General features: G+C 43.3%; 2 protein-coding genes across 2 annotated transcripts; one reads left to right on the plus strand and one right to left on the minus strand.

Moving 5' to 3' along the window:
• Positions 1 to 11,951: 11,951 nt before the first annotated feature.
• Positions 11,952 to 18,618, plus strand: TMEM221 (transmembrane protein 221). The gene is made up of 3 exons (XM_015810694.1): positions 11,952 to 12,238; positions 16,914 to 16,999; positions 18,062 to 18,618. Exons 1-3 carry the CDS (start codon positions 11,952 to 11,954, stop codon positions 18,616 to 18,618), a joined length of 930 nt encoding a protein of 309 aa, XP_015666180.1.
• A 2,822-nt stretch (positions 18,619 to 21,440) lies between these two features.
• On the minus strand, positions 21,441 to 25,552 carry BORCS8 (BLOC-1 related complex subunit 8). Its single transcript, XM_015810728.1, has 4 exons — positions 25,382 to 25,552; positions 24,078 to 24,190; positions 22,285 to 22,349; positions 21,441 to 22,129 (listed from the first exon to the last, which is right to left on the minus strand). The coding sequence occupies exons 1-4, from the start codon at positions 25,416 to 25,418 to the stop codon at positions 22,024 to 22,026; spliced, it is 321 nt and encodes a 106-aa protein (XP_015666214.1). The 5' UTR covers positions 25,419 to 25,552; the 3' UTR covers positions 21,441 to 22,023.
• Positions 25,553 to 26,976: the final 1,424 nt, after the last annotated feature.

Consider the following 26,976-nt stretch of genomic DNA (forward strand, 5'->3'; position numbering starts at 1 on the left):
TAGTTCTCACCATTGAACTGTGGTGGCACAGTGGTTAGAATGCAGTACTGCATTCAGGAGTTCGATCTTCATTGGCTCAAGGTTGACTCAGCCTTCCATCCTTCCGAGGTCGGTAAAATGAGGACTCAGATTATTGGGGGAAATAGGCTGACCCTGTAAACTGCTTAGAGAAGGCTGTAAAGCACTGTGAAGCGGTATATAAGTAAGTACTATTGCTACAACTACTGCAGCATCCTTGCAGTCACAAAATGTGGGCCCCTGGTAACCAGCGTGGATTTATGATGGTGACCTACAAGGTCCCTTCCATTATCATCATCATCATCATCATCATCATCATCATGCATCTGCAATCTTCCTAGCAAACTTCCAACAAACAAAGTCAATGCGGGAAGCCAGATTCGCTTAATGACTATGTTATGCACTTAACAATCACAGTGATTTGCTTAATGAAAATGGCAAAAAAAGGTTGTAAAATCGGGCACAATTTACTGAATAACTGACAAGAGAAGTTCCAGTCCCAACTGTGGTCATAAGTCGAGGATTACCTGTAATAATAATTTAAAAGAACACGAACATGTACCAATATCATAAAATGTTGGGTATTTGTACGGGATGGGAACAGAATATCCTTGAAAGGGGCATTTTTTGATGAATGGCATGCTGAAAAAAGAAAATCCAATTCTAATTAACATCACCAATTTTAAAAAACTTTGTTCAGAGCACAAATTTCTGAGTTCAGCAATCTTATTGTGGTGTTTCCTCCTCCAATTGCGCTATATTTTATCCCATTTTTAATGTGAACTTGCTAAAGTCTTTTACATTATTTTAATTTGCCATCAGTTGTTTTAGTTATTTATCTTTTAATTCTTTATTTGTGGTAACCTATAGCAGGGTATAAATTCAAGGATTGCACCATCTATATAGCCCTTTAAACAGCCATAAAGACAAAGTAAAGTTCAACATACAGACTGGAATTTACAGTCTAGGACATACAACTACAAGTATGTATTTAAACATCTCGAGGTAAAATCAATGGAAGTAAAAAATGCTTGATTATAGATAGTGTTTTAGAAATGCTGAGTTTTCTCTTGGTGTTGTGTTCTATTGTTAATGACTCCCTCTGATTAAAAAACAATACCGCCCTAAGTTGCCAAGTTGAAAACCTGGCAACTTAATAATAATAATAGTAAAGTTGGAAGGAACCTTGAAGGTCATCTAGTCCAACCCCCTGCTCAGGCAGGAAACCTATACCATTTTGGACAAATGTGGGCTCCTGGGAGTTGAATACTGGGGGTTGAAATCTATATGTCTTAAAGTTTGAGAAACACTGCCCTAATCCAACAATACCAGCTGTTCCATTTGCAATACGGATAGTCCTTGACTTACAACTATAATGGAACCCAGAAATTTGGCCGTAAGTCATGACAGTCGTAAATTGGAACACCATCTGTGACCAGACTTGATTTTATGACTTTTTTTGTGATGGTCAATCAATCAATCAGCAAATATGGCAATCCTTAAGTAAATCCATGTATCCCTATCGGTGTTTTTGCTGGCAATCAGCCAAAAGGCCTGAAATTGGCCTAGATGTGTAAATTTCAGTCACGTGATCAGAGAACACTGCAACCAGCTGTAAAGGTTGCCAAGCACCCAAAATGAAGTCATGTGATCATGGAGTATGTATAATCATCTGAAGTCTGGAACCAAGTCGTAAGTAGCTTTTGAAAGGTCCGTCATAATTTCGAACAGTCGCTGAATGATCAGTTGATAAACAAGAACTACAAGTCATACTTGATTTACAACCACAATTGAGCCCAACATTTCCATGATAAGCAAGATAATTAAGTGAGTTTTGCCCTATGTTATGACCTTTCTTGCCCCAGTTGTTAAGTGAATCATTGCAGTTGTAAAGTTAGTAACCTGGTTGTTAAGTGAATCTGGCTTCCCCATTGACTTTGCTTATCAGAAGGTCGCAAAAGGTGATCACGTGATCCTGGGTCACTTCAACCGTCATCAATATGAGTCACTTGCCAAACGTCCCGATTTTGATTATATGACCGTGGGAATGTTGCAATGGTTGTAAGTGTGAAAGACAGTCATATTTCACTTTTTAGTGGCATTATAACTACAAATGAATGGTTTTAAGTCAAGGACTACCTTTAGTTGTGATTTCAACAGTTTGTTCCATTTAAATTAATAATTTCTACAATCAGCACATTTCTCCCCAGTGGTGCAATGCTTATCAATTAAAAATAAAAGGATTTTACTTCTTTCCCATAAAACTAGGAAAACAGGATAAAGGAAAAACAGGCTTCTGTTCAGCTTCTATTGGAAGAGGATCCATTTAGCTATAGTAGCTAATAAATTCCATGGGGTCACGAAGAGTTGGACACAATTTAGTGACTGAACAACAAAAGTTAATAAATACTGACAACTTTAATAAAGAATGTAAGAAAGGGGTTTTATGCAATGTGCAAATATATACACTCACACCCAGTCAGGTTGGATGGCGACTGTTGGTGGACAGCCATTTTCAAGTCCCTCCAGAGATGGTCAATGGGGTTCCAGTCAGTGGCTGGGCCACTCTAGGACATTCACATAGTTGTCCCTAAGCCACTCCTATGTTGCCTTGGCTGTATGCTTAGGATTGTTGTCATGTTGGAAAATGAACCTTCAGCCCAGTCTGAGGCCCTGAGTGCTGTGGAACAGGTTTTCATTGAGGATATCCCTGTACTTTGCTCCACTCAGTCTTCCCTCAACCCTGACCAGTCTCCCTATCCCTGCTGCTGAAAAACACCCCCACAGCATGTTGCTAGCACCACGTTTCACTGTTGGGATGATATCGGGCAGGTGATGAATGGTGCCTGGTTTCTTCCAGACATAATATTTGGAATTGAGGCCAAACAGTTCAATCTTGGTTTCATTAGACTAGAGAATCTTGCTCCTCACAGTATGAGAATCCTTCAGGTGCATTTTTGCAAACTCCAAGGTGGCTTCCATGTGTTTTGCACTGAGGAGAGGCTTCCGTCTAGCCCAGGGGTCTTCAAACTTGGCCCTTTTATGGCTTGTGGACTTCAACTCCCAGAATTCCTCAGCCAGCGTGCCTGGCTGAGGAATTCTGGGAGTTGAAGTCCACAAGCCATAAAAGGGCCAAGTCTGAAGACCCCTGGGCTAGCCACTTGCTATAAAGCCCAGATCGGTGGAGGGGTGCAGTGATCTCTAGAGCTCAATCAGAGTAACCATCAGGTTCTTGGTCACCTCTCTTACTAAGGCTCTTCTCCCCCAATTGCTCAGTTTGACCAGGCGACCAGCTCTTGGAAGAGTCCTGGCTGAATACTTATGCCAATGTGATATTTCCGTTTTTTTTTCCTTTTTAATAAATTTACAGACATTTCTAAAATTCTGATTTCACTTTGTCATTATGGGGTACTGAGTGTAGATTAATGAGAGGGGAAAAAATGAATTCTAACAAGTATAGAATCAGGCTGCAACATAACAAAATTGACAAAAGTGAACATACTTTCTGAATGCACTGTACATGTGTAGGTTCCGCTTTTGATCCCAGATACGCACAGCCGCCTGCTCTCCCCAATAGATTCCTGAGTGGCTGACGGATCCACTATCCTTGGAGAACAAGACAGCCAGATTCCCTGGAGAAAAATGTGTGTTTACGAGAGCTGGAAAGGAAACTGATGCAACCACCAGCCTCAGGTTACATGTGAGCTGATGGCAAAGCACCAGAAGGGCTATATCAGAGTCTAGCAGAGGTCAGGCCCCTCCCCTCTCTTGACCCAGGTAGGCTAAGAGGTCCTAGGCCAGGGGTAGGCAACCTTGGCTCTTTTATGACTCGTGGACTTCAACTCCCAGAATTCCTGAGCCAGCATGGCTCAGCTTGGAAACTCTTCCTTTCCCCTCAGCATGGCTGGCTCAGGAATTCTGGGAGTTGAAATCCACGAGTCATAAAAGAGCCAAGGTTGCCTACCTCGGGCCTAGGCTGCTTCTCCTGTTCCTACATTCAGCAAAATCTAGAATAAGAGTTCCTGGTGTAGGATTAAAAACCTTAGTAATGCCAGGCATTTGTTCTGATTATGGAACCGAGTTGTTTTTATGGGTGACCTCGAATATAAAAATACAAATCTCATTTTCCAAATCTCTTGCTGGGGAAAACCAGGAGTTTAAATTTGGACTGGATCTGGAGAAACCCAAGTTTAAATCCTCGAAAAAGCTCACTGAGCCTTTAATCTAAATAGTCATTGGCTCTATGTATAAAAGCTTTGCATGATGTATGGAACCATAAACCATAAACTTTCACCAGGACTGTAGAATCGCTTTTTAAAGTTGTTAAATTTCTATTTGTGTTATCAGTGATAGCATCCACCCACTCTGCTTCTGTTGCCTTTATTAATTCATTAATCCATCCATCCAGACATCCATCCAGACATCCATTTTATATGGCCAGCCTTCTCAAACAAGTGACTTGGGGTGGTTATAAACAATAGGGCAATGATGGCGAACCTTTTAGAGACCAAGTGCCCAAACTGTAACCCAAAACCCACTTATTTATCACAAAGTGCCAGGGCTGCATCAGCATTGTGGTGCCCTCCGGGGGGGGCGGGACCCACTGGGTGGACATGGCTGCAGTGGTCACGGCAGACTGGGTGAGTGTGGCCGGGGCCAGGGCAGCGGGGGCCAGTTCCTTGCCAATGCCGCTTGCTCGCTCACTTCCTGCCCTGTCGCTTTCAAACACCACGTGCTCGCTACTCTGGCAAACTCTGGTGGGGCAACGGCGTGCATGCCCACAGAGAGAGCTTTGAGTGCCACCTCTGGAACGCGTGCCATAGGTTCGCCACCACTGCAATAGGGTGTGACATGATAGCAGTCTTCCAATATCTCAGGGGCTGCCCCAAAGAAGAGGGAGTCAAGCTATTCTCCAAAGCGCCTGAAGGCAGGACAAGAAGCAACGGATGGAAACCAATCAAGGAGAGAAGCAGCCTAGAACTAAGGAGAAACTTCCTGACAGTTAGAACAATTAACCAGTGGAACAACCTGCCTCCAGAAGTGGTGAATGCACCAACACTGGAAGTTTTTAAGAAGAGACTGGACAGCCATTTGTCTGAAATGGTATAGGGTTTCCTGCCTGAGCAGGAGGTTGGATTAGATGACCTACAAGGTCCCTTCCAACTGGATGACCTCAAAGGTCCCTCCTCCTCCTCCTCCTCCTCCTCCTCTTCCTCCTCCTCCTCCCCCTCATTATTATTATTAGTATTAGTATTATTATTATTATTAATAATAATAATAATTTAAAAGAATGATTTTTAAAAATCTAACAAAGAAAAATAATCCAACCCAAAATGCAAAATAAATAGTTATCCAGCAGCCGAGATAAAAATAGACACAAAAAGCACACTAGAAATATAATACAAATATTTCAATAAAACTAATTCACAGAGGGAAGACGATCAACAGGACGGGATGAGTGACAGGAAAGGCTTTCTTTCTGAGTCCCACAAGCTGACACTCTTTAATGGACAGATCCGGTAACATCCCTCTTCTGTTGGATCTGATGAGACGGGCAGACGTGATCCAAGAGAGATGGCTCTGGCTCCATGCTTTTTTCAAGTGTCTTCTCCTTTTCCAAGCATTAGAGTCTTCTCCAGCTACTGTGTGCTATCGCATTACAGCTCGACTTACAACGTTTCATCTAGTGACTGTTCGAAGTTACATCGGCACTGAACAAAATGACTTATGTCTGTTTTCACACTTATGACCGTTGTAGCATCTCCATGATCATGTGATCAAAAGGTCGCAGTGTCCCGGGGACATGTGATCACCTTTTGTGACCTTCTGACAAGCAGAGTCAATGGGGAAGCCAGATTCAATTCACTTACTAATTTAACAACTGCAGTGATTCACTTAACAACTATGGCAGGAAAGGTTGTACAAATGGGGCAAAACTCAACAACTGTCTTGCTTAACAATTTGTGGTCGTAAGTCTATATAGGTAGTCCTTGACTTACGACCATAACAGGGGCAGAATTTATGTTGCTGTTAAACGAGGCAATTATTGAGTCACACCCCATTTGATGAACTTTTTTACCTTGGATGTTAAGCAAATCATTGCAATTGGTAAGTGAATCGAGTGGTTGTTAAGTGAATCCAGCTCCCTTCTTGACTTTCCTTGTCAGAAGACAACTAGGAAAGTCGCAAATAGCATCATCACCTGACCCCATATGCTGGTTGGTAAGGGCCCAAATTTTGATCATGTGACTGTGGGGATCAAAAGTACAAGAACTGGTTTTAAGTCACTTTTTTCAGAGCTGTCTAACTTTGAACAGTCCCTTAAATCAGGGGTCCCCAACCCTCGGTCTGTGGACCAGTACCAGGCCGTGGCATGCCAGCAACTGGTCCGCACAAACAAGCAAAGCCCCATTCGTGGGATGCAAGCAGCACACAAAACTGTGCACCCTCCGGTCAGCGGAAAAACCTCTTTCTATGGAACCGGTCCCTGATGCCCAAAAGGTTGGGGACCTCTGCCTTAAGGAATGGTTGTAAACCAAGGACTACCTGTTTTTGTATATTTGTATATCCAAATGATCTAAGCCAGTAGTGGCGAACCTATGGCACGGGTGCCAGAGGCGGCACTCGGAGCCCTCTCTGTGGGCACACGCACCGTCTCCCCAGTCCCGCCTCCTCCCACGGCCCCCTCACCAGCAGCCCGCCGGAGGAGAGTCGCCCCTGGGCGCAGCCCACACGAAGCAGCGCAGCCAAGGACATGGTAGCTGGGCAGCGGAGACAAGACTCTGCCCTTGCACCCCGTCACGCGCAGATGATGCTACGGGGCACGGGCGGAGGGCGTAGCCGCCATGGTGCTACTGGGCTGCCTGGGTGATCTGTGGCGGGCCATGGAGGTGGTGGGTGGCCCAGTGGGTAGGGCGGAGCAGGGATGGGGGTGGGGGGCGGTTTTGGGGTACTCGGTCTCTAAAAGGTTCGCCATCACTGATCTAAGCAGTAGCTTTACGATTACCCAGTTCCAGCAAGCATCCTGAATTGGCTTCCTCTAGTGGTGAATGGCATGTGGCACAACATATTGTAAAAACCCTGCCAATTACTCCCCTGACTGGTACTGTAGATGTACAAATCCCAAGAGGCAGATTGGTATAAAGAGCCCAGACAGAATCATGTGCCAAAGACAACTGTATTTTTTCAGAATTAGCTTCTCAATTTCCCTGGGGCGGAAGAAACCCAGCATATACCACCAACGCAAGAGACGGAATGGGCATCCCTGGGCATTTTCATATTGACTGAAGGGTCTGGTTTCCTTCCTGTGCTGGAAGAGGGTGTTGGAAAGAGCGCAAAGCATGATCTGGGATCAACAAGATAGTGAAATACTCAAGCCCGAGGATATCCACATTCAAAAAGAGGACGCAGACTGGTGTATTTTGGCCTGGCCGGACTGTTGCAGATTTAGGAAAACGGTAATATAATTAAAGCAGAAATGCAGGACGGTAATCTCACCCCAGTGGGAAAAAGAATTTCTGAATCAACTTGGTGCCTACTCTCTGTTCCCTTCCCAGGGACCGAATATAGGAATTCCCAGTGCTTGATTTTTAAGCCAAATACTTCCCATTTCATCACTACCTGAGTGATCAGGAACTCCAACTATAAATACGGGATTAACTGTCCGTTTCTAAATTGAATGGATGTTTTCTTGCTAGTTATCTCTACGAAGTATTGAAGAAAAACATAAATGCTGATTACAAAACTGTCATGTGCAAAATTGTAAACTTCCTCTCCTATTGCACACCTATCCAGTTGTTAAGAACTGTAGCAGCGGGTGTCTTTTAAAAGATGCACCAGATGTCTATAGAGATTCTCAATCATCCAGGTCATCATTGTCCCAAAGGTGCTTTTCTGAAAGGCAAATGGATGTTCTTGGGTTTTTTTTCTCTTGAAAACATTTTGCTTCTCATCTAAGAAGCTTCTACAGCTCAGTTCAAGAAAAAAAAAAAAGCAAGAAAGTCCCGTGGCCTTTTGGAAAAGCCCCTTTGAGATGCACCCAAAAAAATTGGGGGGGAAAAATGGGACTTTGATGTTATATTTTGACAGCAGCAAGATTACTTTAGGCTCAAAAATGGAAGGACACTTTGATTCCCACAATGGACAAATGGCTGCAAAAGTTGATGGAGTTAGCAGAGATGGCTAAATTGATTCCTCTGATTAAAGAAAATAACACAATTTTGTTTCTACTTGGAAACTGTTTTTGGACTTTGTGCTTGAGGTGTAAACAAAATGAAACTTTGATTTTGAGTTTTCTGATGATTAGGAAGGTTTGTTGTTACAGATTTGACTAGTGTATATTATTATATAAAAGTAAAAAGTTGAGATGTTATGCTATTCTACTGCACCAAAAGGAGTTGGAAGTCAATTCTTTTTTTCTTTTTCCCTTCTGCCCTACACTTTCCCCTTGCCTTGTTTTCCCCTTTTCTTTTGTGTTGTTGCATTTTATATTACATTTTGATAAACTAGTAAAATCTTGAAAATAAAAAAAAAGAGTTGAACCAGATCCCCTGGTCTTTCTGGCGTGCAAGAAAGATTTGTGTCCTGCATCACTGTTAGATGAGAAAATGCAGGAATTGCATTTGATCCCAGCAGTCCCAGCATCTAGAAAACTGCTAAGGATCCATTACTTTCCCTCAATTTTTTTTGCCTCTTTTGATTGACTAATTAAGTGAAATTGTTTTTGACTCCTAGCAACCACATAGGTTTTCTCCCTGCCAATCTATCCTAATTCTGATCTTTCGGGACTTCTAATGTTGCACTCATCACCTCCATAACTTAATCCATCTCCCTTGCTTCTGGTCGTCCTTTTTTCCTCTTTCCATCCACCTTTCCTAGTCTCAAAACCCTCCCTAGAAACCTGGGCCTTCACATAACTTGTCCAAACTAGGATAATTTGAATTAGGTCATTTGCTCCATATCAGCTCTGGGTTGATATGCTCTATGTCAGTGATGGCGAACCTTTTAGAGACCGAGTGCCCAAACTGCAACCCAAAACCCACTTATGTATCGTCGGGTGCCGGGTGGGCATGGCCCATTGGGTGGGTGTGGCCCATTGGGTGGGCGTAACTGCGGTGATAACGGCAGACTGGGTGGGGCTAAAAAGTTCAATCAATCAATTCCAACTTTGCGAGATCTTTTTTTTTTCCCCACGAGAAGTTGAAATTGACTGATTGATTGAACCTTTTTTTTTTTTGCACATGGCGGCGGAGGCCTAAAGTAAAAACGTTTTATAAAACCCAGCTGAAGGCTTAGGACTGGGGCGACGGTGCGTGTGCCCACAGAGAGGGCTCTGAATGCCGCCTCCTGCACCCGTGCCATAGGTTCGCCACCACGGCTCTATGTTCTACTTGTTTGTTTCCTTGGCTGACGATGGTATTCTCAGGAGTCTTCTCCAACACTAAAGTTCAAAGGCATAAATAGTCTTAGTATTCATTTTAATCTGTTTGATTTATGGAAAGCCCTTCATTTACGACCCCCAACTGGGACCAAATTTCTAATGCAAAGCAAAGCAGTTGGCAAGTGAAGTGCACCTGATTTTAATCATCTTTTTGTGCCACAGCTGTTAAGTGAATCACTGCAGTTGTTAATCCTGCGGTCCTTAAGCAAATCCAACTTCCCTCACACACACACCCCCATTGATTTTGTTTGTCAGAAGCTGCTGAGAAGGTCGCAAATGATGATCAGGTGACCCCTGGGCACTGCAACCATCATAAGTACATGTTGGTTGCTAAATGCCTGAATTTTAATCATGTGATCATGATACTCTGGGGATGTCACAATAGTCATAAATGTGAGGACTGGTCGTAAGTCACTTTCTTCGGTGCTGTTGCAACTTTGAACGGTCTCTGAACAAACGGTTGTAGGTCAAGGACTACCTATAAACTTGTCAAATGAAGGGCTCAACATGACCGTCACAGAATGAGTGCGGTCTTCAGCTGCCGCTTTGGTTCTGAAAGCGCTGGGTTTCCGGTTCTCTAGGTCAGCAGTATCTATATTTATCCGTTTTTCTTTCTACTTTTCTGCTAGAAATTTGATAAAGAAAGCAAACATGGACAATGTAATTTTGTCTGCTTTGTTGCACAGAAATGAGGGCTGGGCCCATGGGGAGAAACGTGAAAATAACTTGATTTAAGTGTGTGTGTGTGATAAAATAAGAGGAGAAAGGCACCAGAATGAAGGCTGTGGCTTTGTGTACAAAGAAGCACTAGTAAAATGAAGTTCTTTGGGGTGGGGTGGGGGGGTTGGGTCATAAAGAGAGAATGAATAAGATTCATATTGCAGACTCGAAAGGAAGAATGAGTTGGTCGAGACCGAGAAAACTGTGGTCAGATGAATTTACCGAGTTCCTCAGAAGAAGAGAGGTGAGAAGAACAACAGGAAATGTATGGAAGCAAGGAGAAAAAGATCAGCAGAGAGTAAATTATGGTGGTATAAACTTAATTTAGCTAGATTTATCATTCCCCTGATTTGCTATTGCTGTACTTTGCGTAACTATGAAAGCGTTCTAAGAAAGAAATGAATAAAACACTAGCCAAAAAATGAGAATTGTGTTTGTGTGTGTGTGTGGTGTGTGCAGTATATCAGCAGGCCCTTTGAAGTAATTTATGACAATTATTTCTCATCCTCAGCAACATTAAGATGTATGGACATGCCTGGGGAATTCTGGGAGTTGAAGTCCACACATCAAGGAGTTGCTGTGCTTGAGGAAACACTGGCCAGGTTGTGCTTGACTTATGACAGGTCATGATGCACCTCCTGAGTTATTTATGACTTGGATTCAGAGTTATGATGGCTGCGGCCTCACTACTGTCACGTGATCTGTTTTGGGGCACCTGGAAACCAGCCCATGTTTACATCCATTTGCAGAGTCCCACTGGATGGGACCACAATATATAACTTTTTTTTTTTTTGCCAGCCACTGGCATTTACTTCTGATTTCCAGCAAAATATGCCCACTGATTTTGCTTACCAACCACATTTGCTTAATGACCACTGCAAGAGATTGTAAAACCAGGCAAGGTCACTTGGTGATCTGCTCTGTATAAACAGAGGCATAGAATCAAAATTACGTGAAGTACCACTTTATAAAGCCTTAGTAAGGCCACACCTGCAATACTGCATCCAGTTTTGGTCACATTACAAAAAAGATGTTGAGACTTTGGAAAAGGCCTGGAAACTAAAATGTAAAGGCCTGGAGACTAAAACATATGAAGAATGGTTGCAGGATTTGGGTATGGCTAGTCTAGAGAAAAGACAGACGGGGCAGAGACCTTATAGCAGTATTCCAGTATTTGAGAGGCTGCCCCAAAGAGAAGGGGGTCAATTTATTCTCCAAAGCACCAGAGGGCAAGACAAGAAACAATGGATGGAAACCAATCAAGGAGAGAAGCAACCTGGAATTAAGGAGAAACTTCCTAATAGTGGGAACAATTAACCAGTGGAACAGCTGGCCTCCAGACGTTTTGGGTGCTTCATCACTGGAGATTTTTAAGAAGAGACTGGACAGCCATCTGTCTGAAACGGTACAGGGTCTCCTGCTTGAGCAGGGGGTTGGACTAGATGACCTCCAAGCTCTAGTCTGATTCTAATTCTAATGTGTCTGCGCTGCATTTGAGCGCGGCAACGGAGTTTGGCCAAGCCGGGTTGAGCGCGGAGGATGAAGAAACCACGATAGGATCCAGACTCAATTGGAAGGGCGGCGGTCCGAGGCCTGGGCGGTCAGTGGCGAGAAGGACCCCCGCAGCCCTCTTCTCCCCGCGCAGCCGCTCACTTCGGCCGCGCCCCCTTCCCTCTCCAAAGCGACGCCTCGACACCAACTTTGGGGAAAGTTTTTCGGGCGACTTTCCGCCGCGGCCCCGTCGTTCCTCCTCGGCCCGTCCCGTCCCGCTCTCATGCTCTCCCAGTACGGGCACCGCGCCTTGGGCGCGCTGATGCTCTTGGGCACCGCCTCGGGCTTGGTGGCCGTGCTGGCCTCGATGCTGCTCTTCCAGATCCAAGGAGGCGCCGTCGGCAACCGCGACCTGACCGAGCGGCTCCGGGCGCTGCTGCGGCCCATCTCGGCCGGCCTGGCCTCGCTCGGCTTGGTGCTCAGCCTGAGCTGCCTGCTGCTCAGCCTCCTGCACGGCTACTGCGGCGCCGAGCGATGCGCGGCCTCCGGGGGCGGGCTGGGCAGCGAGAGGTGCGTATGCGGGGGAGTCTCTCTTCTCCGAAGGGCCCCGAAGCGACGCAAGGTCCCCTCGCCGCGATCGGGGGTGGCGGAGGCTTTTCCTGAGGGTGGCATGTTCAGAATTGGGTTTCAAGGGGGGTGGGAAGAGGGGGGAGGCACTTAGTTGGCGCAGAGCATGTAACTTGGGTTAACTTCTGCTAAGCCACGATGCGTTGACCTCTGCTTTGCTGAAGAAGCCACCCCCCCCCCCAAGCTGGGCTACCATATCACATCAAGCGTTAAACTACGATTTAACGCTCAGCTCCATCCAGTCAACCCGACCCAAGTCCAGAAATTAAGGCATTTCAGGGTCGTAAAAAGAAGAGTGTGGTTCAGCATCATACAGGTGGTCCTTGACTGACCACAACAGCCCCAAATTTCCATGGCTAAGCAAGAAAGACGGTTGTTAAGTGAGTTTTGTCCCAGTTTACGACCTTTCTTGACACAGTTGTTAAGGGACTCGCTGCAGTTGTTAAGTTAGCAACATGGTTGTTAAGTGAACCTGGCTTCTCCACTGACTTCGGTCGTCAGGTCACAAAAGGTGATCACACGACCCTGGGACACTACAGTCAATAATAATAATAATAATAATAATAATAATAATAATAATAATAATAATAATAATAATAATAATAATAATAATAATAATATAAAGTTGGAAGGGACCTTGGAGGTCATCTAGTCCAACCCCCTGCTCAGGCAGGAAACCCTATACCATTTCAGACAAATGGCTATCCAGTCTCTTCTTAAAAACTTCCAGTTGCCAAGCATCTGAATTTTGATCACATGACCACAGGGATGCTGCAACTATTATGTGAAAAATGGTTAAGTCACTTTTTTCAGTGCTTTTGTCACTTTGAATGGTCACTAAGTGAACGGTTGTAAGTCGAGGACTACCTATATCCTGCTTTTCAGTCATGCTGCTGGCTGGGGAATTCTGGGAATTGAAGTCCACATACCTTACGGTTGCTAAGCTTGAGAAACACTCTCTAAAGTCAGAAGTAGCCTATCCTTGAATACTGTGCAATATTATGGAGGCAGATAGAAAGGGCAGCCCTGCTTCTGAGCCTCTTAGAGGCTACTGCTACCAGAATAAATAAGATTTTCCAGGTTTCCGTGTGGAGCAGAAGGTGAGATTAGGTAGCCCACAAATCCTTTTTTATAAACCAGCTTAATTGTGTTCTTAATGCTTCTGGTAAGTGCTATTATTCATGATAGTAAGAAGAGAACCTCTGCATCCAGGTGTAATATACCTTTAGATACTATATGCTGTCAGTCAAGAGACACTAACTATCTTTGAATTCTACTTGATCAGATCTAACAAATGACTGGGAGTCACCCAGAGTTGGTTATAAGATGGGTGGCTATATAAATGTGTTAAATAAATAAATACATAACAAAGAGAAAGAACACAAGGGTGAAGTCAAGATTTGGGGGCATCAATTTGTCCAATAATAGAGAATATATGTAGTTTATGATTGGCCTGTGAGTTGACTTGGTCATTTTCTTGCAGATGTTTCTTTACCTGCCTAGATACTTCTCAATCTTAGCAGCTTTAAAATATGCAGACTCCAATTCCCAGAATTCTGCAGTGAACAAGCTGGTTGGGGAATTCTGGGAATTGAAGTCACCGCATCTTAAAATGGCTGAAGTTGAGAAACACCATTATAGGGCAGAGGTCTCCAGCCTTTTGGGCCCCAGGGACCGGTTATGTGGAAAGAGGTTTTTCCGTGGACCGGAGAGGGTGTGGTTTTGTGTGCTGCCTGCATCCCACGGATGGGGCTTTGCTTGTTTGTGTGGCCCGGTTGCGGGCATGCCACGGCCCCATACCGGTCTCCGGACCGGGGGTTGGAGACCCCTGCTATAGGGAATCAATCCAAAGGTGACCAAATTAAGCAGGTATCTGTTGCCTTTTGGGCTTGATATAATTTTAAGTCTTTCTTTTGGTTTTGATTTTGATTGAACTAAACCACACGATGGTTGGGTTCACATCATACATTGAACCAGGGTTAAAAAAAACAGAGCAGATGTATTCACATTAAATCCTGTACCTAAATAAAGAAACCTGAGTAGGGCTTATTATAATAGTCTGATTCACAAAACACGCTGAACTACAATCCAAGTTTGGCTTGTCCAACATGTGCAAACCCACGCAGGCTCTGGGATGCTTGTAGCTAATATTTACATATTTCCAAGGCCGACAAAAATTCATTAAAACTGCAACAGAATCATAGGGGGATAATTTTTGTATAAGTCTCCCATTCTAGAGTTTTGCTCCAGGATCACATCAGCCTTGAGGGATTGCTCACATTATTGTGCAAAGTGCAATACACACCAACCACATGCGTGTGCCAGCCTTTATAAAGTGAAATTCCATTTTAATGAGCAAGTTTGGAACCCAGCCTACTGGCACTTACTCTATTCATTATGCTTTCATCTCAGCTCCTCTATTTTTCCTGAGTTGCTGTGGTGATTCTGAATTAACGCTTCAAATGTTCTTTCTGGATTCCATCTCATACCTTATCTCCCTTCCCTTCCACTCTCTTCTCTCTCTGTCCCATAATCTACATTAAATTCCTTTCCTTTCCTTCTCCCTCCTTCCCGTTTTCCCTTTCCTTTCCCTCTTCCCTTCCCTTTCCCCTCCCCTTCTCTTTCTGTTTCCTTTCCCTCTCCTTCCTTCCCATTTTCCCTTTCCCTCTTCCCTTCTTCCTTTCTTTCCCTTCCCTTTCTCCATTTCCTTCCCCTTTCCTTTCCTTTCCTTCCCTTCCCTTCCCTTTCCCTTCTTTCCTTCTATGCCTGCCAAGGAGAGCAGTGGGGTGGAATTCCTTCTCCAATTGACAAAGCAAGACTCAATACTTGAAGACACCAAAAGGCAGGCTGTGATTCCATTCCCCCCTTCCCTCCCTCTTGGCCTAAGGCTCCCTGTGAAGATGAAGTTTCAACCCTGGTAACCAGCTGCTCCTTTCCCCCCCCCCCAAAAAAGCTTCACATTCTTACTCCCCGGTAACTGCTTGAATTCCTGCATGTTAAAGAGAACTGCAATAACTCCAACAGAACACCAGCTCCGGCCCAAGTAAGAATTTAAAAGAGCAGTTTCATTAAAAGAAATGGGTCAGATATTAATCAAAAGCCATCAGTCTTTCGGTTTGAGCTGACCCCCCCTTCCCAAAACAGAGGGGCTATTTCACCCATGGATACGGTGGATGGCTGGGTTCCTTTGGCAGCTTCAGCGCAAAGTTGCTTTTTGCACTGTTCACAATTTTTCCGAGGACAATCAAATCTACAGTACAAGGAGTCTTTGACTTATGACAATTGGGACCGGGACTTCTGTTGCTAAGAGAAGTGGCTGTTGAGTTGAGTTGCATCCAATTCGACAATTTGTTTTGCTATGGTCGTTAACCAAATCATGTTTGTTAAGTGAATCACGCGGTTGTGAAGCAAATCTGGCTTTCTCCTTTGACTCTGCTTGTCAGAAGCCGTCTAGGAAGGTCGTAAAGGGTGACCACATGACCCTGGGATGCTGCAACCATCGTAAATATACACCAGTGGCCAAGGGCTGAAAGTTTGATCACATGACCATAGGTTTCCTGCGACGGTTGTTAAATGTGAAAAATGGTTAAGTCACTTTTTTCACTGCTGTTGTTAACTTTGAACGGTCCCTAATGAAAGTAAGTATGTTGAGGACTCTCTGTATTTTAGGACAATATGTAAGTAATAATAATAATAATAATAATAATAATAATAATAATAATAATAATAATAATAATAATAATAATAATATAATAGGACAATATGTAAGTAATAATAGTAGTAGTAGTAGTAGTAGTAATAATAATAATAATAATAATAATAATAATAATAATAATAGCAGCGCCTTGGGTGCAATCCCAAAACAACTGGAGCACCACTTGAACACCATTGGCATTGACAAATTCGCCATTAGTCAATTGCAAAAGGCGGCCTTATTAGAAACTGCTTCCATCCTGCGATGATCTCTGAAATACCATCAAACATCCACATCTGCCTATCCCAGGTCCTGGGTAAGGACTCGATAGGTAGACAAAAATGCCAAATCCAGTCTGAACATCTGGCTGACTGTGCGACGAATAATAATAATAATAATAATAATAATAATAATAATAATAATAATAATAATAATAATGTTGGAAGGGACCTTGGAGGTCATCTAGTCCAACCCCCTGCTCAGGCAGGAAACCCTATACCATTTCAGACAAATGGCTGACAAGGCTCTTCTTAAAAACTTCCAGTATTGGAGCATTCACCGCTTCTGGAGGCAGGTTGTTCCACTGGTTAATTGTTCTCACTGTCAGGAAGTTTCTCCTTAGTTCTAGGTTGCTTCTCTCCTTAATCAGTTTCCATCCGTTGTTTCTTGTTCTGCCTTCAGGCGCTTTGGAAAATAGCTTGATTCCCTCTTCTTTGGGGCAGCCCCTGAGATATTGGAAGACTGCTATCATGTCCTCCCTCGTCCTTCTCTTTATTAAACTAGAGTCAACAGACATACCCAATTCCAGCAACCGTTCCTTATATTCATCAACATTATAATAGGTTTGCACGTGAGATGTTTGGAGCAGGGATCTGTCTACTTGGCAGACAAAAATAATAAAAATATATTGCTCTTATGTCACAGAGGTGACTGGTTCCTGCTGGAGAGCCGAAAAGTGAGACATGTAGCTGTGGGTGTGTTTTGCTGCGCTGTTTTAGCCTATCTAGCAGGTGAGTAGTTTCTCCCTTCCCTTTCTGGTTTCCCTTGCCTGTCCCTTCCTAGAAGAAATGTTCAAAAACTGGTTTGAAAGTTATGTTTGGTGTAAGGAAATAAAATTTCCCATCCATATAACTTCTGGAGTATCGAGAACCATGCTTTAAAAACAAGTTAGGCACAAAGGAAAGGCACGGAGAGAAGTTACAAAAGCATCCAATTCTATTTTATTTTCTATTTATCTGTGGTCTATGTTTTCATTCAAATTGTATTTTTTAGAGCTTATTTTATTATAAACGGCACAGAGACGTCTGGCTATTGGGTGGTTTAATTTAAAATACATAAATTGCAAGGAAGCATACAGGTAGTCCTTGACGTAGGACCACAGTTCAGTCCAAAATTGATGTTGCTAAGTGAAACCTTTGTTAAATGAGTTTTGCCCCATTTTATGAACTTTCTTGCCACAGCTGTTAAGAGAATTTGCTACAGTTGTTAAGTTAGTAACATGGTTGTTAAGTGAATTGTCTTCCCCATTTGTCAGGTCACAAAAGCTGATCACATGATCCTAGGACCCTGCAGCCCTCATAAATATGAACCAGTTGCCAAGTGTCCGAATTCTGATCATGTGACCATGGGGATGCTGCAATGGTAGTAAGTGTGAAAAACGGTCATAAGTCACTGTTTTCAATGCTGTTGTAACTTTGAATGGCACTAAATGAACCGTTGTAAGTTGAGGACTACCTATATAGGCCAAGCCTTCTTCAGTATGCCAATTGCTGGGAGAATTGTGAGTCAGTGTGTTGAGGGAATCCAATTCTTAGCATCTTGCATGAATACATGGGTTACAAACTTGGTTGATCGTTCTGGGACAGGGGTAGGCAACCTTGGCTCTTTTATGACTCGTGGACTTCAACTCCCAGAATTCCTGAGCCAGCATAGCTCAGCTTGGAAACCTCTCCCTTTCCCCTCAGCATGGCTGGCTCAGGAATTCTGGGAGTTGAAGTCCACGAGTCATAAAAGAGCCAAGGTTGCCTACCCCTGTTCTGGGAGAACCCAATTCTTTTGTAGGCTGTTTTAAGCTTTGGTCCTTGTTAAAAATTTCATTTTCCCTCTCTGCTGCTCTCCAGCCCTCTCGATCTACGTGATGACGGCATTTGAGAGAGAAACGGGAATTACCTGTGCTTGTATCTTCTCCTCTGGGATCATCGTCTTGATCATTACGGTGATCCACGTGCTCGTCCGGGCTTCCAAAGCCACGCAACATAGCCCAGGAGAATTGTCACACAATCTTTACGAGAACGGCTCGGCCCAGAGCAGCAAAACACCAGCCGTTCATCCTAGTGATGCTCCAAAGGTGGCCTCTTCACAGTCACATCTGGAAATCCACCCAGAGGTTTCATACTTATCCTACGTGGAGCAGAAGTCCCATCAGACCACCCCAGCGAGCAGCACCAATGTCACCTCCGTGGACAGTGTTGTACCAACTCTGGAGAAAGAGAGCTATAGCATCCCCAGAACGCACCGGACACTTTCGGCAGAATCCGGCCTTCTGCTGAGCCACGGGGTGAGGCAGGAAATGAGGAAAGTCCTGTCTCGCAAACCGAAGGGATCAGGCAAAGGTTCAACCTTGGTGTGAAATCTCAGAAAGCGTGACGATCCCGATCCCCACAGAGATCTTCAATCTCCAGACGACCCTTGCCTGGAAGGAACACTTACCATATTGCTTGATTGCTTCACACGCTCTCTCATTCACTCATAAGAAGTGGGGAACAACCGTATTTAGATTCCTTTAAAAGGAGATTAGGGTCAGCCCCATGGGTTTATGACAATTCGCCACGGCCAACTTGCCACAGCCAACTCACACTGCGGGACAATTCGCCATCGGCAACAACTTGCTGAAGGACGAGAGTTTTACACTAATATCAAAGAAATAGTGGAACAGAATAATTAAAGAACAGATGCAAAAAAGAGGTACCCAACAAAACGTGAATGGCAGAAATGAAAATATTTTTGTATTTATTTTAAATAATTAAATTGAATTGTTCAGTTGTCTTGCGGCGAGTTGTCCCGCAGCAAGTTGGCTATGGCGAATTGTCCCATTCCACAGCCCCACTAGATGGAACTCCACAGGAGGACCAGAACTCCACTTTATTGAGACAGGCTATAACAGGGGTAGTCAACCTTGGCTCTTTTATGACTCGTGGACTTCAACTCCCAGAATTCCTGAGCCAGCATGGCTCAGCTTGGAAACCTCTCCCTTTCCCCTCAGCATGGCTGGCTCAGGAATTCTGGGAGTTGAAGTCCACGAGTCATAAAAGAGCCAAGGTTGCCTATCCCTGGGCTATAATAACAAAATATTGCAAGCCCGATTTTGCTGTGCAAATAGTCCTCGACTTACAACAGTTCATTTAGTGACCATTCAAAGTTACAACTGCACTGGAAAAAGTGAGTCAGGACCATTTTTCACACTTACGACCGTTGCAGCATCCCCATGATCACTTGATCAAAATTCAGATGCTCGGCAATTGACTCTCATTTATGACGGTTGCAGTGTCCTGGGGTCATGCGATGACTTCGGTGACCAAAGTCAATGGGGAAGCCCGATTCACTTAACAACCCTATGACTCACTGATAAACTGCAGTGCTTCACTTAATAACCGTGGCAAGAAAGGTCGTAAAATGGGTCAAAGCTCACTTAACAAATGTCTCACTTAGCAACAGAAATTTTGAGCTCCGTTATGGTTGTAAGTTGAGGACTACCTGTATTTCCCCTCCTTGGATCAGGGAGGTGATTGTTTGAGCCATTTCCGAATATTATCTTGATACCCAGGACTTAAAGAAATATTTTTGACTTCTTTACCTAGATAATGATTCTTGCATATTTCTATCAGTCACCTCCCTTACTCTCAGCAATTAGAAAAATCCATATATTACAGATTGTGTGAGGATGTCTACATAGACAAGGGGTAGGCAACCTTGGCTTTTTTATGACTCGTGGACTTCAACTCCCAGAATTCCTGAGGCAGCATGGCTCAGCTTGGAAACCTCTCCCTTTCCCCTCAGCATGGCTGGCTCAGGAATTCTGGGAGTTGAAGTCCACAAGTCATAAAAGAGCCGAGGTTGCCTACCCCTGACATAGACCGTCCACGTTTGAAGGCCCAAAGCAGCATTTTTTACTAGGGAAGAATTGTGGTGAAAGGGCGATTGCTTTTAAACCCTGATGCAGCAGGCAGGAATCTAAAGGGCTGGTTAAGTGTAAGAAAGGATATTCTACTAACCAACCCCTTACCCTAATGCAGGGGTAGGCAACCTTGGCTCTTTTATGAGTCGTGGACTTCAACTCCCAGAATTCTTGAGCCAGCCATGCTGGCTCAGGAATTCTGGGAGTTGAAGTCCACGACTCATAAAAGAGCCAAGGTTGCCTACCCCTGCCCTAATGCATGTTGGCTGAGGAATTCTGGGAGTTGAAGTCCACAAGTCATAAAAGGGCCAAGTTTGAAGACCCCTGCCCTAATGCATGCTGCAAACCAGCATCAAGAAAGACTGCTACTAAATATGGAGGCTTCCTTTAATGATCCTATTACCTCCAATTTTGTTCTACTAATATTAGATGCCATCCATTATTAGATACTGTACTACATTTAAATTGTTCCTAGGTGCTACCATAAAGAGGGAATTTGTCTGGACTCACACTAGTAAAGGAAGGTTGGTTGTATAGGTCAGGGTTCCCCAACCCCTGTCCGCGACCTGGGGCTGGGCTACAGCCTGTTCAGAACCGGGCCACGGAAGTGATGGGTGAATGTGCATGCATGAAGCTGCATTTGTGAAAATGGCACACGTGAAATCATACTCTCTCTCCCCCCCCCCCCCGCTGCTTCCACCAGTCCATCGAGCTGTAAAGGTTGGAGACCACTGTTATATAGGTCATCTTTGACTTATGACTGTAATTGAGCCCAGAATTATGGTTATATATTGAGGCATCACATGGCCAGACCTGATTTTTCAACATTTTTGTAGTGGTGGTGTTAAGTGAATCCATTTTACCCAATGGGCTTTTTTTGGGGGGCCAAAAACTGGAAGTACTGGAAATCAGCAAAATTTGAAAAAAAAACAAAACATGGTCACATGACCATGGGATGCTGCAAAGGGCTGTAAAAGTGAGCGGGTTGTCAAGTGTACAGAATACGATCACATCACCGCAGGGGTCTATGGGTGTGAGGCGGCCATAATTTCAAAACTGGGTTACAAATAGTTTTGGGGAGCCCATTGTAGCTTTGAACTTGAGGACTATCTGTACTGAATTGAAGGCTAGGTAGACTTTCTGATTATAGTGAAGACCGGAACAGCAACATCAGATCAAGTTTGTGAATCCAACATCCACAGTTTGTGTGCCATTCAGAAAGTGACAGTGATTAAGGTTCGCAAGAGCCAAAATCCGTAACAAGACCTCACTTCAAGTCATGAATTACACGCCTTTTAGTGATTTAGTTAGAACCATTACCATACGTTCATATAAGCCAGAAATGAAATGTAGGCATGTCCAAGGAGAAACATGGGCCGGCATACGCAAATGACACTCGGAATTTCAACAGAATTTTCCACTTGTTCCAGTGCAACAAGACAGAAAATTCACATCTCTCCATCCTCATAAAGGTGTGATCAGCTTGCCATCAATCATGAGCTACATGGACCAACAGTTTGGCTTGATATAATGGGATTCTTAATGTATTCTCTTCCCTCTCCTCTTCCTGTCTCACCCCAGCACTTGTACAAGCACATGACACAGCAAGAAAAATCTTGCCTGCAGTGTTTCTTCCTTGGAAATGCTAAGTATTGCTAACATATGTTCTTTGCTTAGAGTAATTTTTTAAATTAACTGTAATTATTGATGTTAAAAAAAATGATTAAACCTGGAGACAGGTTAATATAAACGTGTCTTGGTCACATCGACGTGTAGAGTGGCTTCCCCTTGGCATCTGAAGCTTCTTTCCATAAATAGAGAGGATGACCATGAAGTTTTCCCAGACCCGGATCTCCAGAGCTACCTCCGTGCAGAATTCAACCGATCTTTTACGGCAATGGCGTGTCTAAGGAGCCCTTCAATGTTCTTGAAATACATGCTACTGTCCTTCATATTCTTGATGGCACTGGAGAGGAAGGAAAGCACCTGGTTAGAATTACAAGAGTTGGGGAAAGAGGGGATCAAGAGTGTCCCAGCCTCAGAAATCCAGGAACAGGGATAGAGAGAAGAGTATATCGCAGGGGTTAGAATGGTAAAAAACAAGTTTTTAAGGGCAGTCACCTGCAGGCATATTCTACGGTATAAATGGCTCCTTGACTCTGTTCTTCCCAGCTCTGCATGTCAGCCTGCAAAGAGAAAGGACAGCTGATCTTTTGCTCGGTAGAAGCACAAGAGACCTGGTGGTCAGAATGCAGTACTGCAGGCTAATTCTGCTCACTGCCAAAAGTTCAATCCTGACCAGCTCAAGGTTGACTCAGCCTTCCATCCTTCCGAGGTTGGTAAAATGAGGTCCCAGATTATTGGGGGAAATAGACTGACTCTGTAAACTTCTGTAAAGCACTATGGAGCAGTATATAAGTCTAAGTGCTATTGTTATTGCTATAAAACGTTCCTGCACTTTCTGCCACCCTTCTTGCAAAATGAAAAAAAAAGGGATTTACCTTTGTTTACTTTTCCCTTAAACTTTTGACTCCGGTTTTTACAGAATGCATATATATATTTTCACACTACAAGTAATCCTCGACTTACAATTATTTGTTTAGAGACCACTCAAAGTTTCAACAGCACCTAAAAAAATTATTTATGACCAGTTGTTGCACTTACAACCTTAACAACATTCCCAAGATCATGTGATCAGAATTCAGACGATTGGCAACCAGCATATATTTACAACGGTTGCAACACCTTGGGATAATGTGGTCACCATTTGCGACTTTTCCAGCCGGCTTCCAACAAGCAAAGTCAATGGGGGAAGCTGGACTGATTTGCTTAACAACTGTGGGGAAAAGGTGATAAAATCAGGTGTGACTCATTTAAAAACCACCTTGCTTAGCAACCGAAATTCTGATCCCAATTATGGTTGAGAACTACCTGTATATCTTTTAAGGTGAACCACATTATGGAAAGCATGGAAGAAGAGCAGATATGATGGCTTTGGTCAAGCAAGGGATTCACTTTTTTTTTTAGAGTCACTTTTTCTCATATCCTATCTAGATACTATCCATTTTCCACATTAGTTCACACAACCCCTTTCCCATTGCTTTGAAGGATGTGAGAATAATTTCTCCCATCACTGTTTAGTTAATGCTGAATAAGAGAATTAATAATGCAGTTAAGTAACAAGGACAGATTCAAAAGAGAGCAAAGGGAAACCAAGAGGTCAAGGAGAAGAAGTGAAGACAGAGCTTTCTCTAATATAATTATCCAGAAGGGAATTATCCCCTTCCAGTGGTGGGATTCAACCGGTTCGCACCACTTTGGTAGAAGCGGTAGCTAATTTTTTATTGCCCAGGCCCAGAATGGACTTCCGAAAGTGGCATCCACACAGAGAACTGGTTGTTCACATATTTGAATCCCATCACTCTCTCCTTCCCAATATGCAGCTTCTTAAGGTATTTTTGACTTTCTCCCAAACATGGCCTTGAAACTGGACAGAGTCGATATAGAAAACCAGTTGCACCCCAAACAATTCTGACGTGATCCACAACTACTTGACCAATAGGTTGTGAAAGGGTGATTTGTTACTTCTCAATCTGGCTTAATTTATATCCTCAGGCCTTAAAGACCAGTACTTCTTCATTACAAAAAATGCTCTGGAGACTTCAATTAGCAGATGTGCATTAACATACCCACCTCTCATAGCTGCCTCTACGTTAGTCTGATTCTTTGTACACTGAAAATTAACATATCATGAAAAAATGTCCATTATTTCTGCCTACGAGGAATTAAAAAATATGGAGGAATAGTTAAAAATCTGAGCCTTTAAGTCCTGTTTGTAACAGAATAGGTTTATTAGACTATTTTTAAGAATAACACTATATCCATTCTCATTTACAGTTCAGATCACAGCTTACTTTATGTTCAGCCAGTTCTGGGAGAGAGCGCCTGACATGCTCTTGAAGCCGATACAACGCAACAGAAGGTTCATTGGCCAGGACATACATGCTTTCTGTAAATTTGTCTGTCACTATAAGAAAAGAAAGCATATTTTTTTCTCACAGCTTTGCTTCCACAGCAGGAGGGAAAAAAGGGTTCATTCAGATAATACATGTCATGATTTCAGGCCACCAGTGCAAGAAAGGGATGTCTAGGCTTGGATAAAATTCGTAAGTATAAAAACTAACCAGAAGCAAGAAAAAAAGTCAGGGTGGGATGGCAGTCTAAAATCTGCAACTGCTTCAGAATGATAGATGAACATTGGGGCAAAAGGAGAGAAATGAAATTGGAAAACTGAATAAGAATCCAAGAGGGTGATGGTGGATGTGAATCTTTCATACTTCAGTTGTTGTTATGGTTCATCGCACAGCCAACCAGATGTGGACTGGATTTAGCATTTTTATTCATCTATTTAAGTCCTTCCCAAGGACCTGGGATAAGCAGATGTTGATTTTGATGGTGTTAGAGTTATCATTGCATCATGTAAGCTGTATTATTACATTTTTAATAAAGGGGAATATTTGTAGCTCAGGGTTGACATGAGGGGTCCTTGGTGCTCTCTGAGCTTGCTTGTTTTCTTGCAGACCTTTCATTACCCAAACTAGGTGATATCAAAAGTGCTAGACTGATGATGTTACCTAGTTTGGGTAATGAAACGTCTGCAAGAAAACAAGCAAGCTCAGAGAGCACCAAGGACCCCTTATTACATTTTTATCCTGACAACTTCTTGGCAACAATACAACATTAGCTTGCCATTGCCATTCTCCACTCTCAAGTCAGCCTACTTTTCTGGAATTATTTAGTGGTCTCCTATCCATACATTAACCAGCTGCAACTGCAGTTAGCTTGTTTGAGACCAGCCCAGGTTGGGTGAGAACGCCTGCAGTGTCAGACCAGAACAATAAAAATGAAATCTCTCATTCAATGCAACAGAACCGCCCTGTCCTATTTTTAGCTTGGGAGAAGATGCCTGGTCTATACTGAAACAGAGCTATTTTCTTCAATATTAAAATAAAAATGGTTGGAATTCCACCCGAAAGGTGGAAATTGTCCACGCATGGATCCCACAGGCCAACTCCAGATCTGTGACCAGTTTTATTTTTGCTACAATAACACCCAAATCTCAACCCAGAGGCGCGGGGAGAGAATAAGCTCCCCTTTCTCCATTCTTCCCCGGACTTATTTTAGTGTAACATAACCCGGAAGTAGCCGTCATTGTTACCCTTTTTCACTTTCAGCTGCATTTCAGCCTCCTCCATGATACCGAACCGAGCCCGACCCAGCGTGAGAAAAAGCGGACTGCAGAGCCGGGGCGGAACTCCAGCCGAACAGCAACTTCCGGAAAGCTGGGTGTATCGTCAGAAACGTACCTGTGTGGAAACACCGCCTGAGGAGAAAGGTTCTTGCTGTTTTTTCTTTTTTTAAATCAAAACGGTGCGGAATGTATACCGTTTCTTTCATCCGTCAGGATTTATTCATTTATTGATGCCCGGATTTCCCGTGCGGACGTTCAGGCCTAAAAGGATGACAAGGCTTATGAGGGAGCATTTCCCTTTCAAAATGAATGGATGTCATCAGTCCCTAAGTACTTAATGAAAATATTCTTTTTTTCTGTTGTGTTCCCTGAAGCTTTCTCACTAACATGGTCCGTGGATCCTGGAAATAAATCCCGCTGCGGTCGGTGGAATTGTGTGTTGTGATTGTGTAATTCACAAAACCAAGCACAAAAGCCCAGTGCGTTTTGTTTTGTCTTAATTAGGAAAACAGAAAAATATACAATCCCCTGAATGCAGAGCGATCTTCTTCCAGGAATCATGGAATATTCTTCTAAAGATTTAATTTTTTTAATGTTTGGTTTGTTTCTTGTGCTTTCAGTTTTTGTATTTATTGTTTTTATGCCACATTGGTTTTAGTGCTGTGGTTCTTATATGCTGGGTTTCTTATATGCTGCCTGGAGCATTTAGGCCGTTTGCTCATGATAAGCATGGAAAATTGAAGATTTGTTTAGGTTTCGTTCTGTCTTAGCATGACTTAGAAACCCAGCTTGTTTGGTAGTTTGACATTAGATTAGCCACATCCAGAAAATGATTAAAAGCAGCAGCCAAGTTAAACATGTTGTGTGAATGCAGCCTTTATAGAGACAGTAATTGAACTGTTTTGCAAGGCAAGGAATAGACCTTGAAAGAAGAACATGGGCCAGTACGATCACTTTTGTTTAAAATTTGTTAACTGTTTAAATAATTTTGAAAAAGGATTAAAGTGTGTCAGATGGTTTTAGGGTGTTAGTTTTAGTTGAGTTTCCTAAGTGAAGAGAAAGACACAGAGAAAGAGGAAGATGGAAGGAAGGAAGGAAGGAAGGAAGGAAGGAAGGGAAAAAAAAGAAAGGGCATGGAAAAGAAAGGAAGGAAAGGAGATGAACTATATAACTATATACACAGAGGAAAAAATGCAGTATATGTCCATCATTGTTTTGAGATCATTTTTACTTTCCTTAGCTATTCTTAGCCAAGGGAATCAAGCCAGCCCCGGATATCTTACATTTATTTTTAATAGCTGCATCGCAATCTGAAATCTAAGAATTAATTTTTGCTTGATGAATGAGAGTCGAGAGCACATTACTTTGGTCTGGGCTTAGAAAGAAAGGCGGGCCCTTTAAGGCTAAACAGTCAGGACGAAAGCAGCTCCGCCCCCTCCTGACACATGGTCGGATAGATGGTGCAAATTGGTCGCGTGGGTGGTGCAAATTCCGTCGGTTCATTCATAAAATTCCGTAAACTCTTAAAGGGCCCACCAGCCAGGTGCTTTTTGAAAATAACC

Source organism: Protobothrops mucrosquamatus, unplaced genomic scaffold, assembly GCF_001527695.2.
Source record: "Protobothrops mucrosquamatus isolate PMUCROS unplaced genomic scaffold, P.Mucros_1.0 scaffold14, whole genome shotgun sequence".
Lineage (NCBI taxonomy): Eukaryota > Metazoa > Chordata > Lepidosauria > Squamata > Viperidae > Protobothrops > Protobothrops mucrosquamatus.

Bases quoted from the DNA above. Each gene is read 5' to 3' on its own strand.
- BORCS8 (XM_015810728.1), bottom strand. From the start codon at position 25,418: ATGGAGGAGGCTGAAATGCAGCTGAAAGTGAAAAAGG. The intron at 24,191-25,381 runs GTAACAATGACG...CTTTTCTTATAG, and splicing joins GCAGCTGAAAGTGAAAAAGG to TGACAGACAAATTTACAGAA. The intron at 22,350-24,077 runs GTAAGCTGTGAT...TTCTCTTTGCAG, and splicing joins CAGAACTGGCTGAACATAAA to GCTGACATGCAGAGCTGGGA.
- TMEM221 (XM_015810694.1), top strand. From the start codon at position 11,952: ATGCTCTCCCAGTACGGGCACCGCGCCTTGGGCGCGCTGATGCTCTTG. The intron at 12,239-16,913 runs GTGCGTATGCGG...CTTATGTCACAG, and splicing joins GGCGGGCTGGGCAGCGAGAG to AGGTGACTGGTTCCTGCTGG. The intron at 17,000-18,061 runs GTGAGTAGTTTC...GGCTGTTTTAAG, and splicing joins TGTTTTAGCCTATCTAGCAG to CTTTGGTCCTTGTTAAAAAT.